The sequence below is a fragment of the Pelophylax lessonae genome, assembly GCF_965119305.1.
Source record: "Pelophylax lessonae genome assembly, chromosome: 3".
Classification (NCBI taxonomy): domain Eukaryota; kingdom Metazoa; phylum Chordata; class Amphibia; order Anura; family Ranidae; genus Pelophylax; species Pelophylax lessonae.
Genome location: NC_138770.1, coordinates 12,035,058 through 12,055,482, shown reverse-complemented (window position 1 = coordinate 12,055,482; position 20,425 = coordinate 12,035,058). Strand labels below are relative to the sequence as shown.

At 46.8% G+C, this 20,425-nt stretch overlaps 2 protein-coding genes across 2 annotated transcripts in view; both read right to left on the bottom strand.

Annotated features, from left to right (window-relative positions):
• Positions 1–20,425, bottom strand: part of LOC309550706 (uncharacterized protein) — a 1,733,163-nt gene that overhangs the window by 390,430 nt on the left and 1,322,308 nt on the right. The window contains exons 9-11 of the mRNA XM_082251040.1: positions 19,008–19,235; positions 18,722–18,928; positions 18,485–18,623 (exon numbers count right to left, since the gene is read on the bottom strand). Of these exons, the coding sequence (XP_082107166.1) occupies positions 18,485–18,623; positions 18,722–18,928; positions 19,008–19,235 (574 nt within the window). The remainder of the gene's footprint in view (positions 1–18,484; positions 18,624–18,721; positions 18,929–19,007; positions 19,236–20,425) is intronic.
• On the bottom strand, positions 5,362–8,424 carry LOC309548713 (uncharacterized protein; the record flags this gene model as incomplete). Its single annotated transcript, XM_082248669.1, has 3 exons — positions 5,362–6,423; positions 7,689–7,856; positions 8,351–8,424. The coding sequence occupies 3 exons, from the start codon at positions 8,422–8,424 to the stop codon at positions 5,631–5,633; spliced, it is 1,035 nt and encodes a 344-aa protein (XP_082104795.1). The 3' UTR covers positions 5,362–5,630.

Here is a 20,425-nt window from a genome sequence, read left to right as displayed (position 1 = left end):
CTGGAAAGCCATGGATCCGGAAACCGGTGAAGACGTCCCCCCACCCCAGAGATGGGTGGGGGCGCACCTTCAGGCTGTCTTATCTTCGGGTTTGGCTGAGTCGGGCTTTTGTTTACCCGACCAGCGCCCTCTGAAACCCCCTGAAGGGGCTTTGGAGGACTTCCCCTTATCGCCCGCCCCAGCGGAGCGAACAAACTTCTTATGAGCGGAAAAGGAAGGTCCTCGCCTGTTACGAGGTCCTTTACCTTTAGCTGTCTGTGGTAAAAAAGTGCTCTTACCCCCAATGAGATCCTTTATAATCTCATCCAAGGTGGCCCCAAACAGGCGATCCCCCTGAAAAGGAAGATTAGCCAACGTCTTTTTGGAACCTTGATCAGCCGACCAGCACTTTAACCACAACACGCGTCTGAGGACCACTGCTGAAACAGATGCACGCCCTAGCAAGGGAGTGGCGTCCAGAGCGGCGTCACAGATGAACTGTAGCCCTTGGATAATTTGCTCCAGCAAATCTGATACTGCCGGGGGGATACTTTTCCCTTTTATGTCCCGGCGTAACAATTTGGTCCATTCTGTCAATGTTTGTGAAACTAAACCAATGGCAATCACTGGCCTAAATGTTGACCCTATCAGGGAAAAAATGGAGTGGGATTTGGCTTCCACTTTTCGATCCACCGGATCCCTAAAGGATGGAGCGTCCTCCAACGGGATAACCATGGCTTTATTTAGTCTGGAAATTGGTGGGTCCACCACTGGTGGTACCGTCCATTTCTTAAGGAGGGATTCCTCAAACGGATAGCGCCTAGCAATGCGTTTGGAAATAGCAGGGGTTTGTTTTGGACAATCCCATTCTTCCTTAATTAGATTACCAAAACATTTGGGCAAGGGAAAAACCTTCGCCATTTTGGTAGGCTTGCTGGTACCAAAGGGAATTTCAGTGTCATCTACCTCTGCTGGTGTAACCTCAAGACTTAAGGTTTCCCGGACAGACATGACTAGTGCGTTCACTAACGCTTCTTCTTGCGATATGGCGGAGGCAGAAACGTCCTCCTCACTGTCTGAGGAGACCGTACCTGAGACAGCAGCCCCAGAAGAGGGACCTGCAGCTGCAGTGACCAGCTCAGAATCCGTATCTGAGGTATCAGATGACATAGGGGTAGGCGGGGGTCGCTTCCTTGACCTCCGTCCCTGACAGGCCACCTCCACCCGGGATACCAAAGACTCCAAAACTGCTAAAAATGCATCAATCACAAGTGGGGTACTGGAGGGTCCTGCGGCCACCTCGAGGGGATCAGGTGGGGATACATGTGTGGCAGGGTCCATGATTATACAAGACACTTGCCAGCAAACAAAAAAATAATTGCAAAGAAAGTCCCCTTTCTTTGCAATTATTTTCACCTCCCCGGTGTTCCCCATCCTGTGTGCTGTGTCTGGCTGTGAGTTTCTCTTCAGCTTCCGGCGGCGCCATCACCACAGCCTGAGACATGCCGACCGGAGACTATGAGTGAACACTTGCAATACCTCCGCTATTGAGGAAAACAGCACCCCAGAGTAAGGGTCGGGTCCTTGGATGCTTGATCACCATACAGGCTCAACATTATTTGTATTTGGTAAGAGGCGACCCCTATTGGTATATCTTATTATTGGCTCCGGGTTCACACTGAATTGTGATCTGCACGTTTGCTTTAACCCTTATCTCATATGGTAAGAGGCGAATCTAGCTATATAAGGTGGTGGTTCAACACGCAAACCTTACACTTTTGCCTTTCTTTATTGGCTATTCAATTAATGTTGTCCGGTAAGAGGCGACTTCAGCTATAACACGTTTATTAATTTTGGTGTTTACCTTTATCACTCTTGGTAAGGGGTACCCATCATATTTTTATAATTTATTTTTGCATGTTTTTTATTCACTGTTATCAGTGATTATTTTTATTGGTGGAGGTTTATTCATTCACACAATTGAATTCATTTTTCACGAACACTGTGGTGTCCAATTTAGTTTGTAAGGTTTTACGCTATTGCGCTTTTACCTTTACTTCCATGATCCTATGACTATTGAGCTAACCGTTCACGTGGACCTGGATCTACTATCAAGGTGACAAGTTTATCCAAAGAAACTGCCTTTACCTTACCTCAATCTGGTAAGCATATACCCTTTGGGGTTCCTGGTCCCGGATTACATCTTTACTTTATGCTTGGACTGTATGGACTTTATATCTCCATTGATCATATTATAGCGCGACTTATTTTTACAATATTCTACAGGGTGTGGTCACACTAGAAGTTGCTGCTGTTCATTGTATTTTTCCTTTAGCGCGGTTAATACTTTTACATTATCATTTATGTACAGCATTGCAGTGCCGAATCACAAAATAGGGCCTGGTCTTTGAGCAGCCAAATCCTCCGGGGCTTAAGTGGTTAAGCCACTCCCATTGTTGGACTCAATCTGGTCGTGCCCATTGCACTCCTCGGCATGCAGAACTTGGTTTTCATCGGTATCCCAGAGGGATCCCAGAGGGATACCACTGCCACTCAATCCACCCCCCATCACCACCGCTGCCACTCATCCCACCCCCCATCACCACAGCTGCCACTCAATCCACCCCCCCCATCACCACCACTGCCACTCATCCCACCCCCCATCACCACCGCTGCCACTCAATCCACCCCACATCACCACCGCTGCCACTCAATCCACCCCCCATCACCATCGCTGCCACTCATCCCACCCCCCTATCACCACCACTGCCACTCAATCCACCCCCCATCACCACCACTGCCACTCATCCCACCCTCATCACCACCGCTGCCACTCATCCCACCCCACATCACCACCGCTGCCACTCATCTCACCACCGCTGCCACTCATCCCACCCCCCATCACCACCGCTGCCACTCAATCCACCCCACATCACCACTGCTGCCACTCAATCCACCCCCCATCACCACCGCTGCCACTCATCCCACCCCCCCATCACCACCGCTGCCACTCAATCCACCCCCACTGCCACTCATCCCACCCCCCATCACCACAGCTGCCACTCAATCCACCCCCCATCACCACCACTGCCACTCAATCCACCCCCATCACCACAGCTGCCACTCAATCCACCCCCCATCACCACCGCTGCCACTCAATCCACCCCCTATCACCACCGCTGCCACTCAATCCACCCCCCATCACCATCGCTGCCACTCAATCCACCCCCCATCACCACCGCTGCCACTCATCCCACCCCCCATCACCATCGCTGCCACTCAATCCACCCCCCATCACCACCGCTACCACTCATCCCACCCCCCATCACCACCGCTGCCACTCATCCCGCGCCCCATCACCACCGCTGCCACTCATCCCACCCCCCATCACCACCGCTGCCACTCATCCCACCCCCACATCACCACAGCTGCCACTCATCCCACCCCCCCCATCACCACCGCTGCCACTCATCCCACCCCCCATCACCACCGCTGCCACTCATCCCACCCCACATCACCACTGCTGCCACTCATCCCACCCCCACATCACCACTGCTGCCACTCATCCCACCCCCACATCACCACCGCTGCCACTCATCCCACCCCACATCACCACCGCTGCCACTCATCTCACCACCACTGCCACTCATCCCACCCCCACTTCACCACCGCTGCTACTCATCCCACCCCCATATCACCACCACTGCTACTCATCCCACCCCCACATTACCATCGCTGCCACTTATCCCACCCCCACATCACCACTGCTGCCACTCATCCCACCCCCCATCACCACCACTGCCACTCATCCCACCCCCCATCACCACGGCTGCCACAATATGCAGTTCATTTTAATATCGCCTGCTTATTTATTTCTTTTATCGTGTGTGGGGGGCCTCCTACATGATTTTCGCCTAAGGCCTCAAAAAGTCTAGAGCCGCCTCTGCCCAAGCTTGTCATAATTGCACCGACTCACACAATTTTTTCTTTTTTCAAATTCTTTATTTTATAAAGGGAAAAAGCATCCAACAGAGTAAAACCACACAGAATCAATGCAATAACGCACATAAAATAAAAGTACAGTAATCCAAAGTATCATGGAAGGATAAAGCGAGATATAGAAAATGCATTATTTTATATTCAATACATTTTTTATTATAATTTTACTTTTAACAAGATTGCAGTCATAGAATCAGGAAATAGTAATGGAAGAAATCCAATTGGTCAGGAAAATGACGTGTCTGGAATGTGGAGGCGGAGTAGGTAATAATTTGTGTACAATACAATACACAACGTGTTACATTATTATAACAAAGTATTGTAGAAAAGATCACACCATAGAAAATGGGGGAAAGGAGAAAATAAACCCGGATATGAAGGTGACATTTGTGTACGAGGAACACCTTAACAATTACCACCATTTTATTCTCCAGGGCCTCTGCTTTCAGAAAATATATGTTTGGGGTTTTTATCAAATCTTCATGCCCAAAATCTGCATTTTACCATGTGTGCAAAAATAATGCAAACACGGGTCTGGCAGTGAAAGGGTTAATGTGAGCTAGATGGGATCACTCTGCTGTGGTCACATTAGAGCTCCCCCTAGCTGCAGCCTGGTAATAACATTGCTAGGAGGTCTACTCATTTATCTGCTACATACTTCCCATCTTTATATAAACGTCTCCTGACATGTAGGGGTCTATTCATGAATAACCTTGCATAGCAATTCATCCAGTAAAAACGCATGTACATTCCTTCTGTGTGAATGGGGGGGGTAAACACAACAAATGTTATTCGGCTTTCTGCTGTGCTGGTGCAAATGTTTGACATTGATTTAAAATTGGAAATGTTGCATTCAGCCACTAGATGGCATTCATTTCTATTATAACTTAGTGCCATCTATTGGACACATGTGGTATCTTCTGTTATAAATCAATGATGGGTTTAATATTGTTGGTTTAATTAATTTATGTTCTCCGATTTCTCCTGTACTCATGTAACCACAAAGGAAATGAAAGGGACTATTTATACAGAAAAAATCTAGAAGACTGTGACATGCATTTGCCCACCAAATATGACAAAGTTTTGCCATATTCAAGGTAATAGAGTGATTTCCTATGATCGTCAGCTCCATCTAATGGCCATAATATGGCATTTTCCCTGAAATACCTCAATCAGAAAGAATAGTGCAATACTGCACTATGGACACTAGATGGATTAAAGGATCATAGAAAGGAATGTATGAAGTAAACCAATTTCTCCAGACTGGATGAAAGCTTCTCACATTTGTCCACAAATCATTTTAAAAACAGACAAAAAGTGTTTGTGAAATCTTCCACCACAAAATGTACTCAGCCAATGAAAGGTGATGAGATGACTCATTTTTATTTTTCTCCTGCTATCAATGGCCAACACGGGACAACACTTCATCCATGTCTTTGGTGATCTCTGATCTCCTTATGAAGTGTTTCTTACATGATGAAGATCAGCCATGGAGTATATCTGAGGTGTATATCAGGGTGTGCTTCTTCCCCACATGTCCAGCAACATTCATATAGAAGACATTTCCCGCACTCAAGACACTAATACACCTTGAGGGTTGTGTGGGATCCCTGACGTACAGGAAGACAGGTCTTCATTGATTAACAGTTCCCTCACTCAGGACAGGAATACAGCTTTTCCCCCGTGTGACATCCCTGATGTCTGTAAAGATTGGACTTCCGTGAAAAACATTTCCCGCACTCAGGACAGGAATACGGCTTCTCCCCCGTGTGAGATCTCTGATGTGTGACAAGTGCTGATTTTATTACAAAACATTTCCCGCACTCAGGACAAGAATACGGCTTCTCTCCCATGTGAGATCTCTGATGGGTGACAAGATGTGACTTCATTACAAAACCTTTCCCACACTCAGGACAGGAATACGGCTTTTCCCCAGTGTGCGATCTCTGATGTGTGACAAGATGTGATTTTATTACAAAACATTTTCCACACTCAGGGCAGGAATATGGCTTCTCCCCTGTATGAGATCTCTGATGTGTGACCAGACGTGATTTTATTACAAAACATTTCCCGCATTCAGAACAAGAATATGGCTTCTCCCCGGTGTGAAACAAGTGATGTATTTGAAGATTGGCCTTTTGTGAAAAACATTTCCCACACTCAGGACAGGAATACGGCTTCTCACCAGTGTGAGTCCTTTTATGCACAATAAGATTAGGTTTAGAATGGAAACACTTCCCACACTCAGTACAGGAAAACCTCTTATCTGTTGGAAGGACGACACCGTCCCTCACAGTCTGAGGTTCCTCAGGATAAGAGGAATACGATGGTCTGGCACCGTCCCTCACAGTCTGAGGTTCCTCAGGATAAGAGGAATACGATGGTTCGGCACTGTCCCTCACAGTCTGAGGTTCCTCAGGATAAGAGGAATACGATGGTCCGGCACTGTCCCTCACAGTCTGAGGTTCCTCAGGATAAGAGGGATACGATGGTCCGGCACCGTCCCTCACAGTCTGAGGTTCCTCAGGATAAGAGGAATACGATGATCCGGCACCGTCCCTCACAATCTATAGGTTCCTCAGGATAAGAGGAATACCATGGTCCGGCACCGTCCCTCACAATCTGAGGTTCCTCAGGATAAGAGGAATACCATGGTCCGGCACCATCCCTCACAGTCTGAGGTTCCTCAGGATAGGAGGAATACGATGGTCCATCTACACTGTGTGGTGGCGGATGGACATTTGAGGGAGCCGGGTTTTCTCCTGGACTATACTGTGTGATGTCCTCATCTTCTACTTTACAGTCTGGAGACAAAGTGAGACAATCCTCTGAGGTTTTCCTCATCTCCCGTCCATGTACTAAAATAGAAATAAAAAGATTATTACTAGACATGAGCAGATTGGTTCCCCTAAATCAGGACTCCGCCCACATTAGACAGCTTTGTCTCTGAGGATCTTACAATTCCCCCCCTCAAGGTAACTAGTAAATGGGTCCTCTGATCTCCTACCAGTTCATTTCTTTATTCATGGACCTTAGTCAGAGAGTGAGGAAACAATGAGAACTGTCTTTGTGACAGTGATGGGGGGATTATAAGATGAGTGTCCCCTCCCCCTTTATCACTCATTGCCATCGTCCCAACAAAAGAAGTCCTGCACTTCCTTATTTAGTCCATGATTTAGTCATGAATAACAGTGGGCTGAGCCCCACCAGAGGTCAGAGAGTGAGGAATGGGAGGAGAACAACCAAGATAAAGGTTGCTGCCCCTCCTCCTCCAGAATCTCTCCCTGATGCTAGGCACATTCTCTCGATCAAGCGGGTTCCTGTCCTTCACCTAACCACACGTAACATGTGCACCAACTGCAGTGAGCCATTGTTTCTTAGAAGCATTGCCTTCTCTAAAGATGTCTGTGTTGGTCATCTGGGTGGTAGCGTCCAATCGGACAGCAGATCACCCAATGACATGTAAAGAGAACTAAGAGGAATGTGCATTTCTCCTGTCCTCTAGTCTCCTGGCAGGGTGGTTGCATCAGCACCACCTATGTAGGGAGGTCAACCTACATGTGCCTACAGAAGCTGTTCTTGGCATTAACTTACAATAATAATAAAACACTGAAATTCAGCAAGATAAACAGATGATTACCAAAAAAATGCAATAATTATAGGCAGTACATTATACAACATAATCTGAATTCCTGGCCAGCAACTGCTACCGGTTAGACCTAATAGGGCAGTGACCCTTGCTGGGACCTTCCAGCTCCTCTTTGGGATTATCCTTTACTGGAGCTTGATTAGGAGCTTTAGGTGCTTGGGGGTATTCATAGGTAGGCATAACACCCTTGCTTAAGCTATCATTTGTGTTCTCATAGTCTTCCAGTCCTCTGTAGAGTGATATTACATAATAGAATCAGCAGAATTTTTGTCTCCCGGATCTGGGGGGAGTTGGTGGGAATCACTTTAAGGACTGGAAAATACCACTTGACTGGAACCTGGACTGGACGGGAAGATCTACAGTGTTAGAATCCCACAAGGACCTGATGGGATAGTCTCTGCCCAACACACAGGGACTCAATAGATTCTGATGAAGGTGCTACCTATAGACTTCAGGGCCCTCAGACACCACATCCTATACAGTGCCTTGAAAAAGTATTCACACCCCTTAAATTTTCCACATTTTGTCATATTACAACCAAAAACGTAAACTTATTTTATGTAATAGACCAACACAAGGTGGCACATAATTGTGAAGTGGAAGGAAAGTGATAAATGGAATTCTTTTCACAAATAAATCTGTGAAAAGTGGGGAGCGTGGCCTGAAGCTGTATGTGAGTGGACGTGTGTGAGCCGTGCTCTCCCGGCTTTCCTCCGTACATACATTCCTGTTTCTGACATATCATGACACTGAACCCCGTTACTTGCTGCTGCTGCTCTGGGACATCTGCGGATCATGTCGCCTCCCCGTAAGACCTCTGAGGCGGCGGCAAAGTTGGACAAATTCAGCCAACAGGAGGGAAGCCTGCAGGCCTAAGATGGTGACTCCCTATCCTCTTCTCCTGCCTCGGCTGCACTGCCGCTGGATGAAAGAGCGATCCTGGAAGCTATTACTGACTGCAAGGCTTCCCTTACCTTTAAGTTGGAGAAGGTGAGGATGGACATCTCCCTCCTCCGGCAGGATCTGCAGAAGCTTCGAGGCCGGGTGTCAGAGGCCGAGGAAAGCATAGGCCGCATGGAGGACGATCTCCCCCCACTTAGAAATGTAGTGGACCAGGCCTCCCGCAATATTACTTACCTGCTGCACAAACAGGACGATCTGAAAAATCACACTTGGCGTAAAAATCTCCGGTTCATTGGCCTGCTGGAGGGTACCATCCCAGCCACATTCTTGGAGGACCTCCTGGTTAAGACCTACGGTCAGGAGTTCATCGCTAAATTTCTGAAGTTCAGGGACCATGACGCAGTTCTCAGGCTGGCCCGGGAGAAAGGCAATATACATCTGGAAAATCATAACTTCTTGGCCTTCCCTGCAGAAGTCCAGAAGCTGCGTAGCCGCTTTATGGAGGTTAAGTGGCGCCTGAGGATCCGCAACTTCAAGTATTCTATGTTGTACCCGGCCAGATTGCGGGTGGTTGGCGACGATAGAGTTCACTTTTTTGAGGACCCGGATTCTTCTACTGCCTGGTTAGACCAACTTCCGTGAGTACTTTTGTTGCTGGTTCTGGCTCTTTTGCTTTTCTGTTGATGTGCCTTTGCTTTTCTGTTAATGTGCCTTAGGACACCCGGACCCTGCACTCCCCTGGACTGATCTCTATCGTGCCTCCTGTGACTGTGCACCTCTCCTGCCATTGTGGGGCTCTGAGACCCCCATTGTTGCACTTTTTTTCAGCCTGTTGAGGGGGTGAGTGGGGGGGGGATTTTTCATTTTTTCTTCCACTTTTTTAATTTTTTTTTTCTTTTATATGTACTTTTCATTTGTTTGTTGCTAGCTGTTGGTCTCCTGTTCCTATGCAGCTCCCGGGCCTGGGAGCTAGCGGCAGCTACCATTTCTGCATACTGCACTTACCTGTCTTATAGCCAGGGGCACCTCGGCTCACACTGGAACATACATCTTTTTTCACTGTGTGCTCACCTACTGTTGTGTCCTGCATCTGGGACCCCTCTTCGGAGAACTTTCGCCCCATTTTTTCTTCTGTTTTGTTGCCACCAAGGATGGAGACTGCTGCATTCCACTTTCAGTGGGTCCTTGCCTCTTGCTCCAATGTGGTTACCTGTTTTGGGATGCATGCCCACACCGGTTGGGGGCTGTGTTGGGCTGGGTGGGGGGTTATTATGTATGAGTTTTGTGCTACCCACTTTCTTATGATTGTTCTGATTGTTTTATTGCTCTCCACAGCTGCTATGTGGTTTTTTTTTGTATATTTTTGTTATGCTGCAGGCAGGGGTGCTATCTGCTCTGGGGCCTCTTGATTCTTTGCTTCTATACCTTATACTCCATTTTCTCCCATGGCACGGTTAAAATTGCTCACCTGGAATGTGCCTCCCCCATTTCATGCCACGCTCCTCAGCGAGGGTTTGACGTTTATGTCCAGGATGGCCGAGACGGCTGGGACCCCCCTTGACCCCTGCCTACCCTGACCATGATACCCGCTTTTGTAGACTGCTTCATAGTTTTCATTTACTGGACTCCTGGCGTCATCTACACCCTACAACCCGGGCCTACTGCTGTTATTCGGCAACCCACTCGACCATGCTTAGAATAGACTCCATATGGATCTCCCAGGTCCTAACCTCTAAGCTTATTGGTGACCGTTTTGGTCCTCACTTACTGTCTGACCATGCCCCTTATTGGATTGAATTATCTCCATTTACGGACCCCCCGACCTGCCATTGGCGTCTGAATCCTTTCTGGCTCACGGCTGTCCCTGACCTTGACTCGTTAGCTGGGGAATGGGATTTCTATTTTCAATCTAACGCTGACTCTGCCGCCCCATCGGCGGTGTAGGAGACATTTAAAGGCCATGCCCGTTTGCTTTTGTCCTCGCGTATCTCCCGATTTAAAAGGGCGGCGCGGTCTGACCTTCTTCGGGCAGAACAACAGTTGACCGACCTGGAGCGCCAATATGCGCATTCCCCATCCCGAGACCTATTGTCCCGACTTAAACTTCACACGCGCCTTCGGCACCCTCTCCCGTGAGAAAACCGACCGTAAGCTGTTTTTCAGTCGACAACGCACATTTGAATATGGGGAGAAGCCCGGTAAGCTGTTGGCTTTCCTCGCTCATATGGATACTAGGCCCCCCGGTGGTCATAACTCTCCATCCGTCGCTGTTGGAGGACTCTGCTGATCCGGCAGCCGTGACGGAGGTGTTTGCTGCCTACTTTGGTGAGGTTTATACTTCTAAGGTACGCTATGCTCTTTCTGACCTGGCTCTGTTGTTGGATTCGGTTGAGTTCCACACATTGTCCTCCTCGCAGGTTGCCATGCTGGAAGCTCCCATATCGGTTGATGACGTGGTCATGGCTATTTCGCATTTTGCGAAGGCCAAGGCCCCTGGCACTGATGGCCCACAGTGGAGTTTTACTCCCATTTTTCTGCTGTTTTGGCCCCCCAGTTGCTTACTGTGTATGAAGCTGCGTTCGCTGACTGTGTCCTACTGGACTCTATGCGCGAGGCGCTTATTGTCTTGATCCCCAAGCCAGGGAAGGATCCGTCCTTCCCGGACTCCTATCGGCCTATTTCCCTTCTGCAAGGCGACGTAAAATATTGGCCAAGGTCTTGGCCTTGCGCCTCAACAAGGTAATTTTGTATCTTATCCACCCCGACCAGACCGGTTTCATGCCCGCTAAAAATATGGCGTTTAATACCCATCGTCTTTTCATGAACTTACAGGCAACGCATGACTGTATAGGCTCCAGAGTAGTGGTAAAGCTTGACGCTGCTAGGGCATTTGATTCTGTTGAGTGGCAATATCTTTGGCAGTGTCTCCGCAGATTCGGATTCGGCCCCAACTTTGTCAAAGGGCTTACTATTTTATACCATCCGCCTCGGGCTAGGGTACTGGCTAACGGCTGGACGTCTCGGCTGTTCTCCCTCTCTCGGGGGGACACGGCAGGGCTGTCCCATATCCCCTCTCCTGTACGCCCTTGCGGTGGAGCCCCTTGCCATAGCCATATGTTCGGACCTTGACATTCGTGGACTGCGCTGTGGGGACTTTGAGGAAAAGATAGGCCTCTATGCCGATGACATGCTCTTGTATCTAGCCGACCCCAGGCTGTTCCTACAAAAAGCCCTGTTGACCATTAAGCAATTTGGTGCCTTTTCTGGACTCACAGTCAACTGGGACAAATCCCAGATTCTCCCCGTGGACGTGTTCCCTCCATCTGCGGATCAGGCTGCCCTTCCACTGACCCGAGTGGCGTCTTTCAAGCATCTGGGGGTTATTGTTTACCGTTCCTTACCTGACTATATACCCCTGAACGTTAAACCACTGTTTGACCTGGTGAAGACCAAGACTCAGACCTGGGCACGCCTACCACTGGGTGTCATGGGGAGGGTAGGTCTGATCAAGATGATTCTCCTACCCAAAATTCTCTATATCCTGTGGCATTCACCCACCTATATGCAACATACAAGTACTTTGTAATTTTGGATAGATTGTTGAAAACGTTTATGTGTGGAACCAGCAGACACAAGCTAGCATGGAAACATACCCATAAACCCACAAAGCTGGGCGGTATAGCCGTCTCAGACTTTGCGGCCTATTACCTTGCAGCCCAGCTCTCTCATCTTTTTCATATTGATAAACAGGATTGCCATACGTATCTCATGCTGGTTTGTGGTCGCAATGGTGCACGGTTCCCTCACCCTTTCTGTAATATACTTAGAGGGGTGGGCGGCTCTCTGCCGACTGCCGATCGCGGTGGTCTCCTATTCCAGCACAGACGGGTCTGGGACCTGGCAGTCTCCAGGACGGGAGACACCGGGTTTCACTCTATGACTCCTCTGTGGTTTAATAGATTATTGCCGGAGTTCTTGCATCTCCCTGATCCGCGTGCTTGGTTGTCTAGAGGGATATATTTTCTTTCACACCTGCTTTCGGAGGGCACAATTAAATCATTTGCCACCCTCCGAGGGGAGTTTCAGCTCCTGGCCTCTATGCACTTTCGCTATCTGCAGATTCGACATGCCATTCGGGCGCAATTTGCCAACAACCCTCCAGCCTTACCCTTGGTTGACCTTTTGGATGTGCTTAGGGGTCGGGAACATCAAAAACTTACCTCACTGTTATACGAAATGTTGCTCTCTAAACCTATGACTGCCCTAGCCTATGGCATTCGGGCGTCGTGGGCGGAGGAGGTCAGGGAACTGGATGATGATGATTGGTGTGATGCCCTGGAGGCCAGTACTTTGGTGTCTCCGAAACTCTCTGATAGACTCACACAGATCTATATCACTCATACGTAGATCATACCTCACTCCAGTGTGGATGGCTAGGCTTAATCCCTCCCATTCTCCTATCTGCCCCAAATGCCTCTTGTCTCCAGGTACGTTCGGGCATCTCATATGGCACTGTCCATGCATGCAGGGTTTTTGGTCGCAAATAATCCAGTTCCTACATGACCGCATGGGTTCTCCGGTATCCCTGGACCCCAAGCTATGTCTCCTAGGGATATTCCCTGAGGAGGACATTGACAAATATACGCAACGCTTTCTCCGTGAAACCCGGTTTACTGCCAGGAAATTGATAGCCTGTACCTGGATACAACCTTCCCCACCCAACCTGGCTGGCTGACATTAATGGTACTCTCCCCTACAAGAAAGTGATGTTTATTAACAGGGGTGGTTTGAAACGTTTTCATAAGATATGGGATAGATGGCTTGAGGCCTCCTCCACGTGTACTCCTTAACGTGTGTTACTCCTACTGATCCGGTCCACTCCGCTCCTTTTTCCCCTTTATGGATTGTCCCACGCCTGCTTTGGATGCTATACTTCATCTGTAGTTAGCTGCTGTGTTTATATCGGCCATGTTTATGTGTTCCCCGTTTTTTTTATGTAAGCTGTGGCCTGTAAGGCAGTTTTTTGTGATATTTGTACTTTTGTTGTCTATGTACTATTTTTGTACTGCACAAAACTTATTAAACGTTTGCTTTAAAAAAAAAAAAAAAATCTGTGAAAAGTGTGGTGTGCATTTGTATTCACCCCCTTTACTCTGATATCTCTAACTAAAATCTAGTTGAACCAATTACCTTCAAAAGTCACCAAATTAATAAATAGAGTCCACCTGTGTGTAATTTAACCTCAGTATAAATACATCTGTTCTGTGAAGCCCTCATAGGTTCATTAGAGAACCTTAGTAAACAAACAGCATCATGAAAGCCAAGGAACACACCAGCCAGGTTAGGTTATATTAAAAAAAACAAGCTTTGAACATCTCATGGAACGCTGTTCAATCCATCATTAGAAAATGGAAAGAGTATGGTACAACTGCAACCTTTCCAAGACATGGCCGTCCACCTAAACTGACCGGCCGGGCAAGGAGAGCATTCATCAGAGAAGCAGCCAAGAGGTCCATGGGAACTCTGGAGGAGCTGCAGAGATCCACAGCTCAGGTGGGAGAATCTGTCCAAGGGAGTATGAAGAGCATAGCAATCCCTTGTAGCAGATTCCCCGAATAAGAGACAAGACTCTAGATTGAGGGTGAAGTAGAACTCTTTATGGAACAGTCACACATAATTTATATACAGCATGGACCTCCCCCTCCTAATCATGCCACCACACACAGGCCAGGGGCCGCCCGATTACATTACCATATGCAGATGGAATTGTATACAGAAACAGAATAACCCTGAACTATTGGATTGTATGGAGAGTAGTGGGCTGGGTATATGCAGAGGCACCGTCCCCGGTCAAAAATTGAAAAGTAAATTGGGTCCAGGTGTGCAAGTGAGATGTGGGAAAAAAGGGAAATGGGAGTGTTGAGGGGAAAGTGATCAAGCACACCTGGGCAAAAGGGGATTTAATTGTGCCACATACTCGCTAGAGAGAAAATCTTAAAAAATAACAATGTTTTATTTATACACAAACATTTGTTTTATACATACAAATCTTAAAAACAGGGATAGTCAATATGGTGATACATGTATACAAACACATATCCTGATACAGAGGTATACACTAAGGTTCGCTGGCAGACCTAAGGTTCGCTGGCTTGATCACTTTCCCCTCAACACTCCATTTTGCCTTTTTCCCACATCTCACTTGCACACCTGGACCCAATTTACTTTTCAATTAACCTTACATAGTTACATAGTTACATAGTTAGTGAGGTTGAAAAAAGACATCAGTCCATCCAGTTCAACCTATGATGTGTGTGTGTTTGCTTTTAACCGTACATTGTGTACCCCTGTATGTTGTGGTCTCCAAGGTGCCCATCTAATAGTTTTTTGAAACTATCAATGCTCCCCGCTGATACCACTGCTTGTGGAAGAGAATTCCACATCCTTACCGCTCTTACAGTGAAGAACCCCTTACACATTTTAAGGTTAAACCGCCTTTCCTCTAGTTTTAGTGAGTGGCCACGTGTCTTATTGTATCTCCTCTCTCTGAATAGTTTGTTCCTTATACTAGGGTCGCCAGTACAGTATTTGTACATTGATATCATATCCCCCCCTCAATCGTCTCTTCTCCAGAGAGAATAGGTTCAGTGCTTGTAGTCTTTCCTCATAGCTGATGTCCTCCATTCCCCTAATTATTTTTGTTGCCCTTCTCTGGACTCTCTCCAGTTCCAGCACATCCTTCCTGAGGACCGGTGCCCAGAACTGGACAGCATACTCCAGATGTGGCCGGACCAGAGTCTTGTAGAGTGGGAAAATAATCTCTTTATTTCTGGAGTGAATCCCCTTTTTTATACATCCCAGTATTCTGTTGGCTTTGCTTGCAGCGGCTTGGCATTGCATGCCACTGCCAAGCCTGTTGTCTACCAGTACCCCCAAGTCCTTTTCCATCCTAGACTCACCCAGAGGTTCCCCCCCTAGTGAGTAGCTTGCTTTCTGGTTTCTGGCCCCCAAGTGCATTACTTTACATTTTTCAACATTAAACCTCATCTGCCATGTAGTTGCCCACCCCGTTATTTTGTTCAGGTCCGCTTGTAAGGTTTCCACATCCTGCATAGGAGATATTGGCATGCTTAGTTTAGTATCATCCGCAAATACTGAGATTGTACTAGATATCCCCTCCTCTAGATCATTTATGAATAAATTAAACAGGATTGGTCCCAGGACAGAACCCTGGGGGACCCCACTTTCCACACCCGCCCAATCCGAGTACTCCCCATTAATCACCACCCTCTGGACTCTCCCCTGGAGCCAGTTCTCTATCCAGGTACTCACCTTATGGTCCATACCTACCTTCCTAGTTTGTACAGTAAGCGTTTGTGGGGAACGGTGTCAAAGGCCTTTGCAAAGTCCAGATACACCACATCCACAGGCTTACCTTTATCTAGGTGGCAGCTCACTTCATCGTAGAAGGTTAATAGATTGGTTTGGCAAGAACGATTTTTCATGAATCCATGCTGATTACTACTAATAATACCGTTTTCATTACTAAACTCTTGTATGTGGTCCCTTTACATCCCCTCCAAAATCTTGCAGACTACTGATGTTAGGCTGACCGGCCTATAGTTACCTGGGATATATCTCGGCCCCTTTTTAAATATTGGTACCACGTTGGCTTTTTTCCAATCAGCTGGCACCATACCCGTCTGTAAACTATCCTTAAAGATCAAGAATAATGGTCTGGCAATCACCTGGCTGAGCTCTTTCAGAACCCTCGGGTGCAAGCCATCCGGTCCCGGTGATTTATTTATGTTAAGTTTCTCTAGTTTAGTTTTAAGTCTATCTTCTGTTAGCCATGGCGGTATTTCCTGAGGTGTGTTGTTTAGTTCGGCCTTACAAGCTAGGTTTGTGTAGCCCCCCGATTCTTTTGTGAAGACTGAAGAGAAGAAATTATTTAACACTTCCGCCTTTTCTCTGTCCTCAGTGGCCATATTTCCTTTGTCATCTTTTATGGGGCCAATGTGTTCTGGCCTCGCTTTCTTACTGTTTATATACTTAAAAAACTTATTGGGGTTCTTTTTACTCTCCTCCGCTATATGTCTCTCGTGTTCTATTTTAGCCACCCTGATTTCATCTTTACATTTCTTATTACACTCTTTGTAATGCTTAAATGCTGCCAATGACCCCTCAGTCTTGTATTTTTTGAAGGCCTTTTCTTTAGCACTAATATACATTTTTTATGTTGGAGTTTAGCCACCCAGGGTTTAATTTTGCTCTTTTAAATTTATTTCCCTTTGGAATGCACTGGTCAATCCCTTTGTTAAGTATGCTCTTGAAGCACTCCCATTTTTCCTCTGTGTTCTTTGTTCCCAGGGTTCTATCCCAATTGATATTTTCTAGCAGTGAGCGCAGTTTTGGGAAATTGGCTCTTTTGAAATTCAGTGTCCTTATATTGCCCTTGTGCTTCCTATTACTGTAATTAATACTGAAACTTATTGACCTATGGTCACTGTTTCCTAAGTTCTCCTGTATTTCTATATCCGTGAGCAGGTCTGCATTGTTAGTAATCAGTAGGTCAAGTACCGCCTTGTTTCTTGTCGGTGCATTCACCATCTGACCCATGAAATTGTCCTGCAAAACATTTAGGAACTGCCGAGCCTTGGCTGAGTGCGCTGTTCCTTCTGCCCAGTCTATATCAGGATAATTAAAGTCCCCCATTATAATGACATTTCCCATCCTTGCTGCCAATCCTATCTGTAAAATGAGGTCCACCTCCCTCTGGTGGGGGGGCCTATAGCATACGCCCAATATTACCTTCCCCACTGTGCCTTCCCTTTGAAGCTCTACCCATAGGGATTCTGCCTCTTCCTTAGCTCCATTATTAATATCATCCCTCATATTTACCTGTATACTGTTCTTAATATACAAACATACCCCTTCCCCTTTTTTACCTTCTCTATCTCTGCGATAAAGGGAATACCCCTGAATGGTCGCCATCCAGTCATGAGAGCTGTCAAACCAAGTCTCAGTTATCCCCACAAAATCTAAGTCCTCCTCAAACATCAGCAGCTCCAGCTCTTCCATCTTGTTGGCCAGGCTTCTGGCATTGGTATACAAACCTCGTAATTTTGACCGGTTACAAATATCCTCATTTGATGTTTTTAGGCTGCTCTTGTGGTTTTTCCCCATACCCACCCTGGGTATAGGAGCTCCGAACACCCTACCGCTAATGCCCCCATTTCTGCCCTCTGAATCTTGCTTTCCACTGGCTAATTCTACATCTGTACCCTCCCCCCCATTCCCTAGTTTAAAAGCCCCTCTACCTTTGTGGCCATCCTCTCACCCAGTACGGCTGCACCCACCCCATTTAGGTGCAAAGCCTGAACTAATTATCTGGCCATCTGGACAGAACAACTTGAGGTCATTAAAATTTAACAATGGGACAGGCAGATTTCACACAATACACATTCAATAGGGAAAGCCTGTCTGACATTGAAGGACATGGAATACACATCTAGGTGTCACAGACTCCATGGCAACAGGCCACAGGCCCACAGTGCAAAGTGGGATCAAATCTCCACATTTCTTGAGAGCCACCGTTGACAAATATCACTCTCCCATCTGAAGCCATCCAAACCATTCTCTCAGCGTCCCCCAAGTATCTGTCCCTCACTCCCAGTGACGGTGAACACTGTCACAACACCTATGGTGAAAAGTAACATTTTGCTGCCAGCTGAATCCCAGAATCTCTATAATTCCAGTCAAGATACATAAATTGTGTCTGCAGCACAGAGAAGGAAGATTATCTGAGAGAAATACAGGAATACAGGACGGGGAACACAGCTCAGGAAAGTGACCAGGGTATTACAGGCTGATATCACCCAGTCCCCCCCCCCTACTCTGGACCAATCAGTGAGCAGTATGGGTGGAGGAATGTATTTAGTGTTAATGACCCACCTGTGCTGATCTCTGTAGGAGTGTCCTCCTCTATAAATGTCCCCGTTATTCCATCCTCCTCCATAGACTGCTGATCATCCCTCACATACTTCTCTTCTTCTGTTTTAACTTTAATTTTTAGATCTATCAGATCTTCACCCTAAACCAAGAAAATATCAACTGTAAAATATAAGCTGACATAAAATATCCACACATTGCTCCCACACGTCCATGTTCTAGATACTTTGTCCCACCAACCTTATAACAGTGAGGGATGGTGGGATCTTCCTGTGTGGAATCCCGGGAATACAGAGGACGGGGACATCTCTCTGGTGGGTTCCTGGTATTAGGTGGCTCCATCATATCCTTGTGTCCTTCTGAAAACTCCTCCATCACTCCATACTCCTCATCCTCCTCTTTATACTCTTCTTTAACATCAATATTATCATCCCCGAGGTTTCCTCTCTGAATATATAATAAAACATTTATTGTAACAAACATGCTGTATATAAATAAGAACTACCAATAATTGTCACTTGTCTACCTGATGATGGTGAGGGATGGTGTGACCTTCCTGTGTGGAATCCCGGGAATACAGAGGACGGGGACATCTCTCTGGTGGGTTTCTGTAGCTGGATGACTCCACCATGGTGTCCTGGTACAGATCTTTGTGTTCCCTTAGAAACTCTGACTCCTTCATCACCCTATCCTCATCATCCTCCTCTTTTATCTCTTCTTTAACCTCAACTTTAGAATCTCTCAGGTTTCCACTCTGAATATATAATAAAAATGACATCAATGGTAACAATGCAGATAATGTACAGATCCTAATGATACTATCAGTGATTGTTCCTCATCTACCTGATGATGGTGGGGGATGGTGTGACCTTCCTGTGTGGAATCCCGGGAATACAGAGGACGGGGACATCTCTCTGGTGGGTTCCCATTACTGGATCCATCTGTAGGAAACACACACACTGACTGAATACATTGTTTCTCTGTGTTTATCAGATGATGGGGGATCTAGGTGGATCCTCCGTACTGCTCTCTCCTTTACAATAAAGTCTCCTCTTACCCGGTGATGTGAGGGGCGGCTGATTCTCCATCATGACATCCTTGTAGAGATCCTTGTGTCCTTCTAAATACTTCCACTCCTCCATGGAGAAATAGACAGTGACATCCTGACACCTTATAGGAACCTGACACACACAATGATACAGTCACCATCCAGACACATCCCTTGTCTGTTACTGGATAATGTCCCAGAATTCCCAGCACCGCTCACCTCTCCTCCATGATCTCTCAGGTGACTTCTAGAATCTTCTTTGTATTTCTCTATTCTATCAGGGAGGGAGGTGGAGGCAATGTGATGGTCATATGATCTCCAGACTTCACAGGAGGAAAACTCTAGATCTGAACACAAATAGTAAAATTAAATCATATTGCCAGAATCCTCCTCATCTCTCAGGTCAGGTCTCTATTTATTAAAGCCCCACCTCAGACTGAGTTATAATTTACCCACACAGGACCCCCACACTACGCAGAGTAAAAGCTTGTTGCAGACATTCTGACATCATAACATACAACGCAGGACCAACAGACCCACTTTTGAAAGTGAGAATTCCAAGGGTCCGCCCACATCCTAAGAGCATGAGAAAAAAAAGCCAGATGGAGAGACATTGGGGGGAAGAGCTGTGAGGTCAGTGTGATGTCATAGGACATATAGACTTTGAATGCAGGAACATTTGGTTGGGGAGATTTGAGGGGCCCTCTATATGAGGCCCCCATACAAACCAAATCATTGTTTCTGGGTGCGTCCTACCTCTCCTACACTGAAGAGTGAACTTTGACCTTTACCATACCGAAATCTGTCAGGAAAGTGTGAAAGTAATCTCTCATGTGATCAGGTGACGTGCGGAGGAACGGAGTGTAAATAGCAGACAATTTTCTCCAGAGCTCCTA